Source organism: Pteropus alecto, unplaced genomic scaffold (genome assembly GCF_000325575.1).
Source record: "Pteropus alecto unplaced genomic scaffold, ASM32557v1 scaffold388, whole genome shotgun sequence".
NCBI classification, from domain to species: Eukaryota; Metazoa; Chordata; class Mammalia; order Chiroptera; family Pteropodidae; genus Pteropus; species Pteropus alecto.
Genome location: NW_006441398.1, coordinates 882,442 through 897,072, shown reverse-complemented (window position 1 = coordinate 897,072; position 14,631 = coordinate 882,442). Strand labels below are relative to the sequence as shown.

Genomic DNA, 14,631 nt, shown 5'->3' with positions numbered 1-14,631 from the left:
AAAGTGCTCAGATAACATCAGCCATTAGTATTACTGCCGTAGTTGGTGTTATTCTGAGGCTCTGTGGATCCTACTTTAAATAATAAGCCAATCTGTCCCTTCTCTCCAGAAACTTCTACGCTTCATGTCAGCAGATTCCCCTCTGTAGCCCCCAACAGAACACCTGCCCTAGACGCCCCACCTCTATAAGCAGCATCCTCGCTTGCCTCTACCCCAGGACCCTTCCCCAGTCCTATCTGGTGGATCTTGCCTTCTGGAAGCTCCTAAGCAGAGGGTCTCCTCTTCAAACCTCTGCTCTTGTCCCGCCACCCTCCCCCCAACATTCCTCTAATGGCTCCACCCACCACAGGAAGTTGGAGGGACACAGTGTGCTAATGACTGTGTTTTGGCTAATTCTGCCCGAGGGCCCCTGCTTACTAGTTCTACCTGTGAGGGACCCACCCCACCCAGCAAGCCAGCCCCAGGCTGTTCTTTATCCTCATATTTCACTTGGGCTGCCCTCTGAAGCCCTGCCCCTTCCACATGCCACACCCTACAGCTGGCTCCTCAACTACAGGCTGAACCCATGCAGGAGGATCTCTGCCTTGCCCTGGCAAGACTGGACACTCACACACAGGACCCGCCCCCAAGACTTTCAACCACAGACCTCCCCCACCCCCCAGAGGTGGCTCATCACCTTCAAGACTGTCTCCCCAAGCCCGCCCCTCAACAGCGACTGGTCCCTCTAGGCTGGATTCCCCTACAGGCCCTGCCTCCAAATAAGCTCCTTATTGGCAGGCTTTGCCCCACCCCACCAGATTTGACTCTGCCTGCCTGTAGTCCTAAACTGTAAGTCCACCAGCCCCAGGCCCCATTTCCAAGGCCAGAAGCCCTAGGTCCTGCTCCCTCTTGTGGCCCACTCTTTCACCTGCAGGCTCCATGACCCTCCTCCCTGTCCTCAGCCACACCCCCAGATTCTCACTTTCAGACTCTGCCACTGAGTCCCTCATTCACAGACTCACACCCAGTGATAACCTCATTTGCTCACTCTCAGGACTTACTGACTCTGCTGCTCTGTGCCCCTGCCTCAGAGGTCTCACTCACTCTCAGGCCCCGCCCACAGGCGGCATTGCCCTCTCCCATCCTCCTGGGGGCCCCCACCTGCAGGCCCAGCTCCAGCGCAATGCCCAGCAGGGTGGTGTCTGGTGGTGCGCTGGCTGGGGTGGCCGTCTTGCAGGCATCCTGCGCCAGCTTGAAGAGCAGGGCTGGAGAGTGGATATTCTGCTGGATGGAGCCCAATACTGCATGCAGCCACTTGGGGTCTCCTGGAGTGGGGGAGGAACAGAGGCACCACTGGCACATCAGGCACCAGCCCCTGTCACTGCCTGACCTGTTCATGCAGGTTCCTCCACACAGGTGCACAGGTCTGTGTGCAGAGGGACATGCACCTGGCAATGATTCTGGGAAGATCTAGAACACTCAGCACTCTCAACTGGTTCACTTCCAGTGGGAGGAAGCCACGTAGGGACCCACTGGACGCCTAACAGTCAAGGGCATGGGGAGCCAGAATGCCAGGGTTCAAATCCCCACCTTGTCACTCACTAGCTGTTTGACCCTGAGCAAGTCACTTTAACTCTCTGCCTTGGCTGCCCCATCTGTGCAATGGGTAATACTAATACAGTGGTGTCTGCCTCGCAGGGCCGTGGTGAGCCCATACTTGTAAAGGCCTAACGTGGCAAAAGCTACACAAATGTTAGCTATTGTCACTATTATCACTGGCCCAGATCCTACAATTCTCCATCACTCCTATCCAGCCACATCAGCCTACTCTGTTCCTCAAACAACTAGGCACAGTCCAGCCTCAGGGCCTTTGCACTGGCTGTTCCCTCTACCTGGAATACTCTTCTCAGATGCTAAGGACTTAACTGTATTCCTCCAAATTCTATGTTAAAGCCCTAACTCTCAACGTGATGGTATCTGGAGGTGGGGCCTTTGGGAGGCAATTAGGTTTAGTGGAGGTCACGAGGGTGGGGCCCCCATGATGGGTTTAGTGCCCTTCTAAGTAGAGACCCGAGCTCTCTCTTTCTCTGCCATGTGAGGACACAGTGAGAAGGCAGTTGTCTGAACACCAGAAGAGAGCCCTCACTAGGAACGGACCATGCTGGCACCCTGATCTTGGACTTCCAGCCTCTAGTACTATGAGAAAATAAATTTCTGTTGTTTAAGCCACCCAATCTGTGGCATTTTGTGATGGCAGCTCGAGCTAAGACACCAGATGTTGGCACGGCTGTCTGCACTTTCACGTCTTGGCTGAAATGTCAACCTGATTTATCCCCCTTCATTGCACTTGTAACCTTCTCACTTACCACATAACTATCTCTCTTACCTTATTTATTGTCTGTCTGCCCCCACTAGAATGTAACACCACAGGACTTGGGTCAGTTTTGTCTACTGCGGCATCCTTAAGACCTACCACAGTGCCTGGTCCATCTAGAAAGTGCTCCAGGAAAACTGGTAGAATTTAGTAAAAGGACAAAAGGAGGGAGACAAAGGAAAGGAGGGAGAAGGCAGAGGAGGAGGACTGGGGGACGGGGGCAGTACCATCCTCACCCTTGGCAGCAGTCAGCATGGCGGAGGCCAGCTCACACTGGCGGGTCTCCAGATGGCCCAGGATGAACCAGCGGGGGAAGTGGTTACTCATGACGGAGTCCAATGGGTTGGAGTGAGGCTCTCCAGCTGGAAGCACTGTCTCCAGTACAGGCAGCCTGGGGTGTAGGAAGAAGCAAACCCACAGTGAGGTGAGGCTGGAGTCTCCATCCTCCCTAGGAGAGAGACGTTTCCTGCCTCAGTCAATGCCTCCCCTTGGGCCAGCACAGCCTGAGGACCTAGAAAAACGGAAGACAACATGTATGCAAGATGTTCACTGCAGTTTGTTTTTTTCTTTTACACCTAAAGCACTTAGTCTTCCTAGGTGGTCTCCTATCCAAGTACTAACCAGGCCTGACCCTGCTTAGCTTCCGAGATCAGACAAGATCGGGTTTGTTCAGGGTGGCATGGCCGTAGGCTGCAGTGTTGTTTATGCCCATCAAGATGCTCTATTTGTGCACCAAAGGCCATGTGGCTGATAGAGATGATGGGATTATTTGTATCCTGAGAGGGCCTTAAAAAATTCTGCTTCTTCAATCTGCTGGTGTACTGTGGGAAATAAGGTATTTTATTGTAAGGTGTGTGTGTGTGTGTGTGTGTGTGTGTGTGTGTGTGTGTTTGCAACGGCTCCAGATTGGTTCTTTTATAATGCATCCTTACAGTGGTTTGTGTACCATGTAATACAACCAAGCCTTTAAGATACAAGGTACAAATGAAAACAAGGTGCAAAGAATAGGTATTGATGTATCATCTATGTAAAAGGAAGACCGACTTTCAATTTCCAGATTATAGGTTTGCAGAAATCTCGACTCTTGCAGGATAGATAAGAAAGTGAGAACACTGCTTGCCCCAAGAGAGATTTGGTAGGTTGGGACAAACCAGCCTAAGAAAATACTCTGACTTCTGTGCCACGTAGATGTCTCTCAAATTCAAAATAATATTACACATTCATACGTATATGTTTTTTTGAAGGGCATGATAGTTTATTTTTCAAAACTGTATCACTGATCATAATGATGAGCATACACAGGATGGGTTTTCACTTGGGTATTAACACTGCAGTATTTTTGTATACTAAAATGTTTCAATAGGACCAAGAATGCTAGAGAAATTACACATTTATATTTAATAATCAAGAGCACAGGGCAGCCGGGAAGGCCAGCACAGGAATTAAATTAACCAGCTGTGAGTTCTGGCGGGAGGATGGTGTTGTGAGCATACCTCCCACCCCCCAATCCTGACTGAGAGGAGTCCCCAGCTATCTGCCTGTCCTCACCTCATGGCTCGCAATGCTAGGCGGTAGGCCAGGTCGGGGTCGTGGGGCAGCAGTGCGGTGAACAGGTAACGGGCACAGGTGTGCATGGGCACGCTCTCCCGGAACAGCACCTCACCGAAGCCGCTGAAGGGACCCCCTGCAGGGTCAGCCTGAGCTCAGCCCCCAGGTGTGGGCTTGCTTCTGTGTTTCTTCCCCTCCCCAGATCTTCCCAGAACCCAGGCTGAGTGGGGGATGGGCAGACCCTAGGATAGAGTGGCTGGGACTAGGGCTGAAGAGGTCCCGGCCTTGGGGGAACAGGGCTGAGACAGAAAAACTCTGTAAATTCACAACGAGGAGCCCCTGGTTACCACTGGGTCGGGGGCAGGACTCAGCTGCAGGGTGAGGTCATGGAGGTGGGGGCTGCACCTGATTAGGGGCGGGGCCAAGCTGGCTCCCGGCTGCAGTAGAGAGCTGGGCCTCAAAAAGGACCACGGGCAGAGCCAATAAAGTACAGCTGGGCCTCAACGACTAGGCTCATTGGTTTCCAGGTAAGCAGGGGGAGGGGCCTAAGCACTCGCAGCTGTTATTGGCCACCAGAATTTGCTAGGGGGCGGGACAAAAGGCTGGATCTCACCTTTTAGGAAATGCTAAGGTAAAGACTGAAAGGGAGGGTTGGGGGCGGAGCCTCCGAATACAGCGGCAACCAGTCTAACTTAAACCAGGGGTAGGACCCTATTTTCAAGAACACCCAGGCCTAGGGGAGGGAGCTCACCTTCCAAAAGCAGCCCTGCCTGCTTGCGCATCACCTGCACAAGCCGCTCGTCCAGCTCCACCTCTTCCAGCAGCGCCAGCAGCTGCTCCTCATTCCGCACCACTTTGTCCTGGGCATACAACCCCTCGGGCAGGGCCCGCTGCTGTCCCAGGCCCAGAAGTGCCACCTCCAGCGCCAGCGCCAAGTAGGACTCCCCAGGGCTCCCAGGCACCAGCACGTGCTGGTAGGCCGCCTTCCGCTTCTCGGAGCCTGAGTCTGTGGGAGACCGGCACCAAAGATCCTGGAGGGGGACCTCCATTTCCGGGACCCTAATGGCCCTTGACCCCAAGCATGGAGACTGGGAGGTTGGGGTATACAGGGAGTCCAGCTACTCCCAGCACTGACCAGGGGGTGGGGCCCATCTTCAAGTAGCAGATAGACTTACGGAGGCCTCACTTTCAGAAGCTAAGCCTATTGGCTCCTGGCATTGGCAGGGGTGGTGGGGAGGAAGGCGGTGGCAAGAGTAAAGGTAGAGCCTCATTTTCTAGGGGTACTAAGTCAGGGGGCTTGGCCAAGGGGGTGGGGATCACCCCAGCTCCTCATGGGGTCCCCAGTGTTTGTACCTGGATAAAGGGCGAGGGTCTCCTCCTCCAGGCGACAGGCCTCCAGGAGAGCCCTACAGAGGCAGCCAATGGGGTCCAAGGGGTGGCCCACCCATCCTTCCATGTTGGTGATGCAGGTAGAGCCCTTCTGTAGCAGCTCTGCAGGTGGGAAGTGGAGCTCAATGCCCAACCACCCTCCCAAGCCCCTAGAGGGGACTTCCTCTCCCTGAACCCCTAGCCCACCACCTGCCCCCCGGGTGGCCATCTTCTCCCCTCTACAGCCCTAGCCTCCTGTCCCACAGCCGCACCCAGGCCTGGCAGGACACCCAGAGGAAACTGGGCGCTTTCTAAAACATCCAAACAGTATCATTCCCTCTTCAAAACCTTTAATCCCGCCCAAATCGCTCAAGCCCGACCAGCTTTCAGGGCCCCATGGTAGTCACCCACCCACCCCACGTGGCAGTCCATCCTCCAATCTCCCACGAGCTGTGTTCTCTCTTGCCTCTGGGCGCCTGTCCACGCTGTTCCTTCTATCTGTCCTTTTGAGAACTACCCCAGTGGAGGCTGCAGGCTGCTGTGCTTACTGTGCTTCTGAAGTTCAAGTTCTTGAACTCAAGCAGTGGCTTCTATGACTTTCAATCCTGCAGCACTTCCAATGGTTTTGTGAGCCTCAATCCCCTGTATTAAATTCTTTTCTGCTCAAGACACCTAGAGTGGTTCGGTTTTCCTGATGGGACCCCAAGTGGTACCCACAGACTGCTTGGGTTGTCATAGCCCCCAGTAGTTGGCATCTACACCTGCAGCTCCCAGGACCCAATGATAACATTAGTGCCCACCTTTTTTCTGTTGCTTGTAGCTCTCAAGCTGGTGCCGCCGCTGTAGCCGAAGTGTGTTGATTATGGCACCTGCTAGCCTCAAGGCCTGGCGGGGGTATCCATGAGCACGCAGGGTGTCCACACGGGCACAAGCAGTGGGGAATGGCTCCCCAAGCCAGAGGGGGCGGCCCTGGGGGTCGAACGTCAGCTTGTCGCTGCCCATGTGGCCTGTGAGGCTGGGGCCATAGCAGTCACTGGCCAGGATCCTCTGCAGGTGAGCGTCACTCCAATGCAGCAACCCAGCCTGTAGGGCTCGGCCAAACACGGTGTGGCGGGAACTTGCAGCCACCACCTCCTCCTCCTCCGGGCCTGTGGGAGAGGTGTCCAACCCGGCCTAGCAGTTGGTTCATGGCCAGTTCCCCGCACTGAGTGCTGGCTTGGGGCTAGACTCTGGGTGTATTGATGGACATACATCATTTCCCCAAATCCTTACAGCAGCTTTTAAAGGTTCATGTGAATGTGAGCGTGTGTTGGGTGAGCTACTATAGCCCCTCCTACAGGTAGACAATAACTGTCTGTCCGTTCTCCTCCGCCCCACATTCTATTCCTTTTTTCCTCTTTATCTCTCTCCCTAGTCCCCCTTCTTCCTTCTCTTCTCCTGTTTCTTTCCTTCTATTTCTGCCTCTCTCTTCTCAATATCTTTCTTTTTCTTTCTCTCTGTTCCCCCTACCCGTGCCTCCATTGCCAAGAGAAGGCTGAGTCAGGAGACCAGCTCAGAACTACAGGTGTCTTAAGCATTTCGCTTCATTGTCTCTTGGGCCGCCCACTGCCCTGCCCTGGGCACTCGCTCCCTCCTGGTCAGGAGGACAGGCAAGGGCTGGGGCCCCCTTTGCTCTCCCCCAGAGCACCATGATGGGGAGATTGGGCCACCAGCAGAAGTGATGCTTTTTGGGGGGATGGCAGGGATCCCTTTCTTACCTGGGCTGAGGGCCATGGTGGGCTGCAGGCTGGGCCCGTCAAAAGAGTAGTTGCCTTCTTCCAGTGGGCACACGTCCAGCTTGTCCCACTTGTCAAGCAGCTGGAGCCAGCTTGCCTGCTCCTCTGGTTTGCAGTGGGGGCTCAGGACAACGCACACCCACAGGGCCCCTGAGGAGGGAGGGAGGGCAGTGAACGTTGGCATGGAGACGAGTCAACATTTATGTCAAATGTCAATAGTAGCAGCATACCTGTCTGGTGTGACTACCACTGCTGGGCACTACCCTCTGCTTCACCCTCACCTTGGGCCTCTGAGGTTACAACTAATGGTCTCTTCGCTTTACAGGTAAGAAAACTGAGGCATAGAGAGGTGAAGTTACTGCCTCAAGGTCACACAGCTGAGAAGTCAGAAGCAGAATTCAAAGCCAGGCCGCCAAACTCGTCTTTTTTTAACCCATCGTGCTCATCACCATCTATCACAGAGGTCAGCCCCTGGTGAAAATCCACCCTCTTTTTGAACTGCCTGCCAGCTAAGATTTATTTTTACATTTTGAATGGGGTGGGGGGGAAATAAGAATATTTTGTGACTTGTGAACATTTTATGAACGTCAAATAAATAAATAATGTCTGTAAGTAATTCTATGGGTATACTGCCACATCCATTCAGTTACATGTGTCTATGGCTGCTTTTCCGCTGCAACGGGCAAAACTGAGGAGTCATGACAGAGACCAAATGGCCTGCGAAGCCGAAACTATTTGACTATCTGGTTCCTGTGGAAAAGGTGTGTCAACCCCTGGTCTGATGGGTTTGTAGTATTTTCTTATCTGTGTCCCTTACCAGGTGTCAACTCCACGAGAGCATATATTTAAATCTGTTTCTTGCTGTAGCTCCAGCAATCTGGACAGTGAATGCCTCGTACTGGAGGTGCTAATGAATGGAAGAAGGACTCAGGGGCCAGACCCTAATCTCAGGGAGGACAAGACTGGATGCTGGAACCCTGGTGCCCGCCCATCTCCAGGCCTGGGCCTTACCCAGCTCATCCCACAGCTGCCGGCACTTGTCTGTCATGCCAGCGCCCTGCTGCCGCCACAGGGCCAGGCGTGGGTCCTGCAGAAACTGCTCGGTCATGAGGATCAGCATGCGTGCCCCATTGGAGTCCCGCATCCGCAGCATCTCCCGTACCTGTGTGCGATTGGGGTGATGAGGATGTGGCAGGGCGCCGGCACCAGGGCCTTTCAGCCCCACCGCAGCCCTGCTGTGCATGCCCCGCTGTGTATGCTATGCCCGTGCAGCACCTTGCAAAACATGGAGCGCAGCTGCTGGCTGGCACCGTAGTAGCCGCCATTGGACAGCAGCTGCTTCACCTGCTCCTGGATCTGCTCCTCGTCCAGGTGCCAACAGTTGGCGTCCTCAATGCCTGCACCCGCTGTGGGGTCTGGGGCACCTGTAGGGAGTGAGGAAAAGCTGAGACTGTAGTTGGGGAGAGGGGGCCTCCGCCCCTGCCATCATTCGGTCCTCCAAACCACTCGACCCATCCCAAAGTTCCATCCATCATCCATCTATGAAAAACCACGTATCCATCCACCATCCGTCTGACCATCGTCCCATTTAAAATGTCACTTACCTATCTATCCATCTATCCATCCTTCCCACCCAAAACATCACTAGCTCATTCACTCATTCAGCTATCTTACCTGAGAAACCACCCACCAATCTGTCCATTCACCCATCCATCCATCCATCCATCCATCTCATGCAAAATGCCACCTACCCATTCATTAACCCAACTATTCAACTTGTTCAAAACATCACTAGATCATCCATCCCACCTGAAACATCACCTGTCCTTCTACTCATACATCCATGCCACCCAAAACATCACCCACCCAACCAACCAGACCACTCGACTGTCTATTTACTCCCCATGTCATGCCATGCATCTACCCATCCACACATCCATAACTCGTAGCATACTTACCTATCCCACTAGTTCATCACCTGCCCTATCTAATTAGATCATCCATCCCACCTGAAACATCACCTGTCCTTCTACTCATACATCCATGCCACCCAAAACATCACCCACCCAACCAACCAGACCACTCGACTGTCTATTTACTCCCCATGTCATGCCATGCATCTACCCATCCACACATCCATAACTCGTAGCATACTTACCTATCCCATTAGTTCATCACCTGCCCTAACTTCGATCTGCTCACCTATTATACCCATGCCACTGATTCATCCATCTAACTACCCACCCCCATTTGTTTTTCAATTTATTTGTACCAACCACTCAAGATACCCAATCTATTCATCCGTTGATCCACACAACTGCACTATCCATCCACCCAAGTAACCTCAACTTTCTATCTATACTTCCCCTCCATCTAACTACCCACCCCCATTTGTTTTTCAATTCATTTGTACCAACCACTCAAAATACCCACCAATCTATTCATCTGTTGATCCACACAACTGCACTATCCATCCACCCAACTAACCTCAACTTTCTATCTATACTTCCCTCATCAAACCATCCATTCATGTCTCCCAAAACACTTACCACCCCATTAGTTCACCCATCTGTCCTACACAAAACATTCACCCACTTAATCCGTCCACCATGTCAGTCCACACATACAAACATTCCATGCACCCACCAACTCATCCCCAATCCATGTACCCATTGGTCCTTCCAGTTTTCTACCAACCCCATCTGTCCACCACCATCAATGTACCTCAGCCCCTTCAGTTACAGCCCATCTTACCCACCCCCACCTTCAATTGCCACCAATTCCCCATTTACCTACCATCCTAGTTAATCACCCATCCACTCACCCCATCTGGTATTCCGCACCATCAGTTCACTCAGCTCCCTATCCTGAACACCTTCTGTATCCACCCACCCTTACCCTCAATTATCCATCCATGTCTGTACCTACTACTCATCCATCTATCCACCCCTCATCCTGCTCCATTCTCCCCACCATTATAGTTAGGCGACTGTAGCCCCAAACCTTCCCAGAGCTCATAACACCTCCTAGTCTATCTCCCACCAGCACCCACTCCTGACACCCACATGCTTTTCATGCCCTCTACCCACACAAGCAGGTCTGTCCCTGGGATCTTGGGACATCCTTGGCCCTGGGGCCTGACTTCCTACTGTTCCGTCAACTCTCATTCTCCCCACTGGCTGATTTCCACCATTCATCCGCCCATGGCCATTCAGGATCTTCCACCTAGTAGGTGTGGGACCTTGACCTTAGGTGATGGTACTGCCCCCACCCCTGCTCATGGGTCAAGGGGACCCAAGAATTCCAAGACAATTGCCGGTTCCACAACAAGTGATGTGGCTGTGCGCTGGGGCCTCATTGCCCCCATCGGACCCCTGGGCACCCTCACCGTGCACCAGATTGATCTCGGAGCCCAGGAGGAGGATCTCGTCTGCCAAGCGCTGGGCAGTGGGCAGCACCTCGGTGTGGTGTGCGCTGATGAGGTACTGCACGAACTTCTGCAGCTGGTCCCGGTTCATCTGGGAGAGTGTCTCAGAGATGGGCAGCCGCAGCTCTACCTGGCGGGCATGTCGAATTCTGTACAGCGACAGGGCCACCACGTGGGCACAGTAGAAGAGGTCTCTATTGTCACAACCACAGCTCACAGATGTGATCTTGCAGCGGTCAAAGCTGATGGAGACATGGTAGAGGCGCTCGGGCTCTCCAGGGCCTCCTGGTTCCCGGATGTTACCGCTCAGATGAAACCCTAAAACAAAAACCAAACCATCGCTGCTGTATCACCCCAGGGACGGCGGTACTCGTCCACGGTGTACAGCCAGACTCGGGTGCAAATGCCAGCTGAGTAACCTAGTACAAATCACTTACCCTCTCTGTGCCTCAGTTCCCTATCTGTCAAATGGGAATAAACAGTAACATCCTCCTCATATGTTTGTAATGAGGATTAAATGGGTTAATAGTTTGCAAGGGCTTAGAACACTGTTGGTATACAGTAAGTCCTAAATAAACAAAAGTATGAATAATATTAAAATGATGTTAAAGATGGTTTTCTCAGCCCTTGAGTTACCATGGATACAGCCCAGGGTCTGGATGCCCTCTAACTTTATGGGAACATGCCAAAGGCCTGTAACACTTGGAGGTGAGGGGCTGATGTGGTAGGCCAGAGGCCAAGTTACCCCATCACCCCTTGCCCCTCCCTGGCCCCTGGGGAGCCCAGATGCCAGGCTCATCCAACTGGTTGGGCAGCTCAGGCCCCAGCCAGCCCATGCTGCGTCATGCGGGGAGACAGTGGCTTCCTCATACCGGCTGGAGGTGGCCGAGCCTGTGGCCAGCTGGGCCATGTCCAGGCAACGGGGCCCCCAGGCTGACAGGGTTCAGGGAGGCCAAGCCCCTGCCTCCAGCTGGGGGATGTGACCTGCCCCCATGGAGGTGTGGTGTTCCAGAGCTCACCTGTTTTCTGGCTCAGCTTCTGCTGGACCCCTTCTGAGCCCCACTGCCTGAGGTCTAGAATTATCTTTCACCTCTAGCTTTAAACCTCAGCCCCTCCCCTTCCCTCCCCCCAGGCTGACAGGGTTCAGGGAGGCCAAGCCCCTGCCTCCAGCTGGGGGATGTGACCTGCCCCCATGGAGGTGTGGTGTTCCAGAGCTCACCTGTTTTCTGGCTCAGCTTCTGCTGGACCCCTTCTGAGCCCCACTGCCTGAGGTCTAGAATTATCTTTCACCTCTAGCTTTAAACCTCAGCCCCTCCCCTTTCCTGGATGTTGCTCCCTGAGGTCTAAGACCACTCCTCACAGCTGGTCCTAAACTTCTACCCTAGACTCTCACCCAATGCTCATTGCCTTAGGTCTGAGACTATCCCTAAATCTCTGATCCCAACCTCCACTTAAGTCTCTCTGCCTGAGGTCTAGGATCATTCCTACCTCTAGCCCTAAACCTCAGCTCCAACGCATCACTGGGTCTCTCTGCCTGAGGTCTGGAACCTCCTCTAATTTCCGGTTTACAACTGTTCCTCGATGCTGCCTTGGTCCCGTCTTCCTCCCTGTCTCACCACCTCTTCCCCACTCTCCAACTAAGTTGTCTGAGCTAAGAAACCATCCGTCCCCCCACTCCCCCTAATCCACCATCTAAGCCTGAGGTCTAGGCAGACCCCTGTTCTTTAGCTCACAATATCTTGTCCAACCCTCCCCAGGGATCTAGAACCTTCCCCTGGCCAGGCCTTCCTCCAAGCCTGCTCTGGGTCTCCTGGCCTCCCTGGCAGGGGTGGGGACACACACTCACCTACTTGGAGCACGCGGTCAACAGCCCCACTCTGCAGCAAGTGCAACCCACGGGTGAAAGGCACCCGGGCATCATGCTCGCCTTCTGGGGGCTGGTAGCCCAGCGACGAGTACATACATATCTCCCGTTCGCTGCGTGGAAATGACCAGAACACAATGCGCTTTTGGACTGGCTCTGGCACCCGAGAGAACCGCTCCTCAACCTGCAAGAAGGGCCAGTGGATTAGAACCCCAGCTTGAGTCCTGGCTCTGCCACTTACAAGCTGTTTGACCACAGGCAAGTCGACTTGCCTCTCTGAGCTTCGGTTATGTGAGATGGGGATGTTAACAGCACCGGCCTCCTGGGGAACATGATTAAATGTGCATTAATCTACACGAAGTGCTTACAATAACACTAGGCCCATAGTCAGTGTTGTAGAACTTTCTGCACTTTCCTCCTGAATGTCAGGTCCTAGCGTCCAGGTGTAAGGTAGCTTTACCTCCCAGACTTTGAGAAGGCAGGAGGAAGGAAGATAAAAGTGATAAGAATAGTGAGTGACCAAGACGACATTTTTTAGCCTACACTAGGCTAAATGCTTCATATATGCAATTTCCTTTAATTCTCACAAAATCCTAGTGATACTCATTACCCCATTTTGCAGCCTGAGGAATGTGAAGCTCAGACGTGGCTTCAATTCACTTGTTCAGGGTCCTAGAACTGGTGAGCTCCAACTGCCAAGAGAGATTCTTCCCAGCGTCCAAGGGTACTCAGGAAGGGAGCGGGATCCCGGCCACCCCCATGAGCTCTGGGCAATGAACTGATCTGGTTGAGCTTGTGTTTCATCTGTGCTTGCTACTCACTGGCTGGGTGACTTTGGGCAAGTTTCTCAACGTCTCTGTGCCCCAGTTTCCTCAGAGTGGGAAGGAGAACCACCACTTCCAAAGGGTTGCAAAAAATTCTATGAGCTTCTATGGGGCAAGACCTTTCCTAGTGCCCGGCCTGGCCAGGGCTGGTACGTGGGAGCCCCGGAGATGGTTTAAAGATCATTCTGGGCATCTCGCACACAATGAAGGGACAGGGAGGGACCCTCTAGAGCCCAGGGTTTCAGGGGGAAGTGGGAGGGCCAGTGACTGGCCCAGGCCTCGGGGACAGTTGGCAGATGACTAAGGAGGGATTTTCCAGGCCCTGAATCAGAGCCTGCTCCATCTACACTTGGCCCAGACCCATCAGTTTCAGCAAGCTTCCTAACTGTGGAGAGGCCAGTGGCAAAGAACAGCCCCCTAAAACTGGGCAGAGCCACTGAGGGCTCAGAAGGCTTGGTCAGGTGTGGGCCACATCTTCAGGTGCTTGGGCACCCATACGGAGGCTGGGAAAGGGGAAGCACAGGGCCCCAGCACTGGGGCATCCTGGCAGAACCCTCAGAAGCCACAGAGGTGGGGTTCCAGGTGCACTCGTTTAGGCATCATCAAGACCCAGACCCCAATCCTGCTGCCCACCTCTTGAAGGACGGGGATGGCTAGGGTGGGGAGAGAGAAGGGTGAGTAGTGGGGGATCTGGGTGGGGACCCTGAAACTGGAGTAATCCCTGCAGCCGGCCAGGAGGGGCTCGTAGCCCCAGGGGGAGGTGGTCTCAGGAGTTCTGGGGGTGGGAGTGGGAGACCAGGCCTGAGGGAAAGATCTGGGGAGGGGGCTCCTCATGGGACAGGTGGGTTCTGGAGGCTAGCAGAGTATAAAAAGGTGTCTTAGACTGAGATGTCTGGAAATGGGGGAGTCCTCCATTGGGGGTATAGGGAAGAGATCTGGAGGACAGGAACAGGGGAGGGAGGGTCTTCAGGAGCAATGAGAGGGCCTTGTAGGAGTTGGAGAGAGGAGTGAGGATTGAATGGGGTGCCGTAATTTGGGGATGAGGATGAGGTGGGGAGAGGGATACTCAAGGTTGTGAGAGGACCATGGGGAGGAGAAGGAAGTGTCAAGAGTTGGGATCTGGGGTGCTGAGGGCATCCCTGGGTCTTCTGAGCTGGAGGGCACCGCTGGCGGAGAAGGGATGAAGGTGGGTCATGGGGTTTGAAGGAGTGAAACGGGAGTATAAGGGGCTGCCCCGGGGCAGGATTGAGGATCTTGGAGGGCATTTCTGATGGCGGCAGGTCCGGAGGCTGGGGGCCGGTAGCGGGAGGAGAAGGCATGTCAGAGAGGGGGCTGGGGGTGCGACCCTCCCCCCTCCTCCTTGGTCACCTGCTCGAAGGCCCAGCTCTCCGCCACTCGCTTGGCGCTAAGGTCCAGCAGCGCCTCGGGCCGGCCCCGGCTGCGCACAGCCCCGGCCCCGGCATCACGCTCCT

General features: G+C 54.1%; 1 protein-coding gene and 1 pseudogene across 1 annotated transcript in view; both read right to left on the bottom strand.

Moving 5' to 3' along the window:
- ZSWIM4 (zinc finger SWIM-type containing 4) overlaps positions 1–14,625 on the bottom strand; it is a 22,568-nt gene extending 7,943 nt beyond the window's left edge. The window contains exons 1-12 of the mRNA XM_025051637.1: positions 14,528–14,625; positions 12,318–12,519; positions 10,433–10,789; positions 8,320–8,468; positions 8,056–8,206; positions 7,027–7,194; positions 6,070–6,417; positions 5,255–5,392; positions 4,653–4,907; positions 3,902–4,037; positions 2,590–2,744; positions 1,141–1,304 (exon numbers count right to left, since the gene is read on the bottom strand). Coding sequence (XP_024907405.1) covers positions 1,141–1,304; positions 2,590–2,744; positions 3,902–4,037; positions 4,653–4,907; positions 5,255–5,392; positions 6,070–6,417; positions 7,027–7,194; positions 8,056–8,206; positions 8,320–8,468; positions 10,433–10,789; positions 12,318–12,432 — 2,136 coding nt within the window. The 5' untranslated portion in view covers positions 12,433–12,519; positions 14,528–14,625. The remainder of the gene's footprint in view (positions 1–1,140; positions 1,305–2,589; positions 2,745–3,901; positions 4,038–4,652; positions 4,908–5,254; positions 5,393–6,069; positions 6,418–7,026; positions 7,195–8,055; positions 8,207–8,319; positions 8,469–10,432; positions 10,790–12,317; positions 12,520–14,527) is intronic.
- On the bottom strand, positions 2,926–3,044 carry LOC112485390 (annotated as a pseudogene).
- Positions 14,626–14,631: the final 6 nt, after the last annotated feature.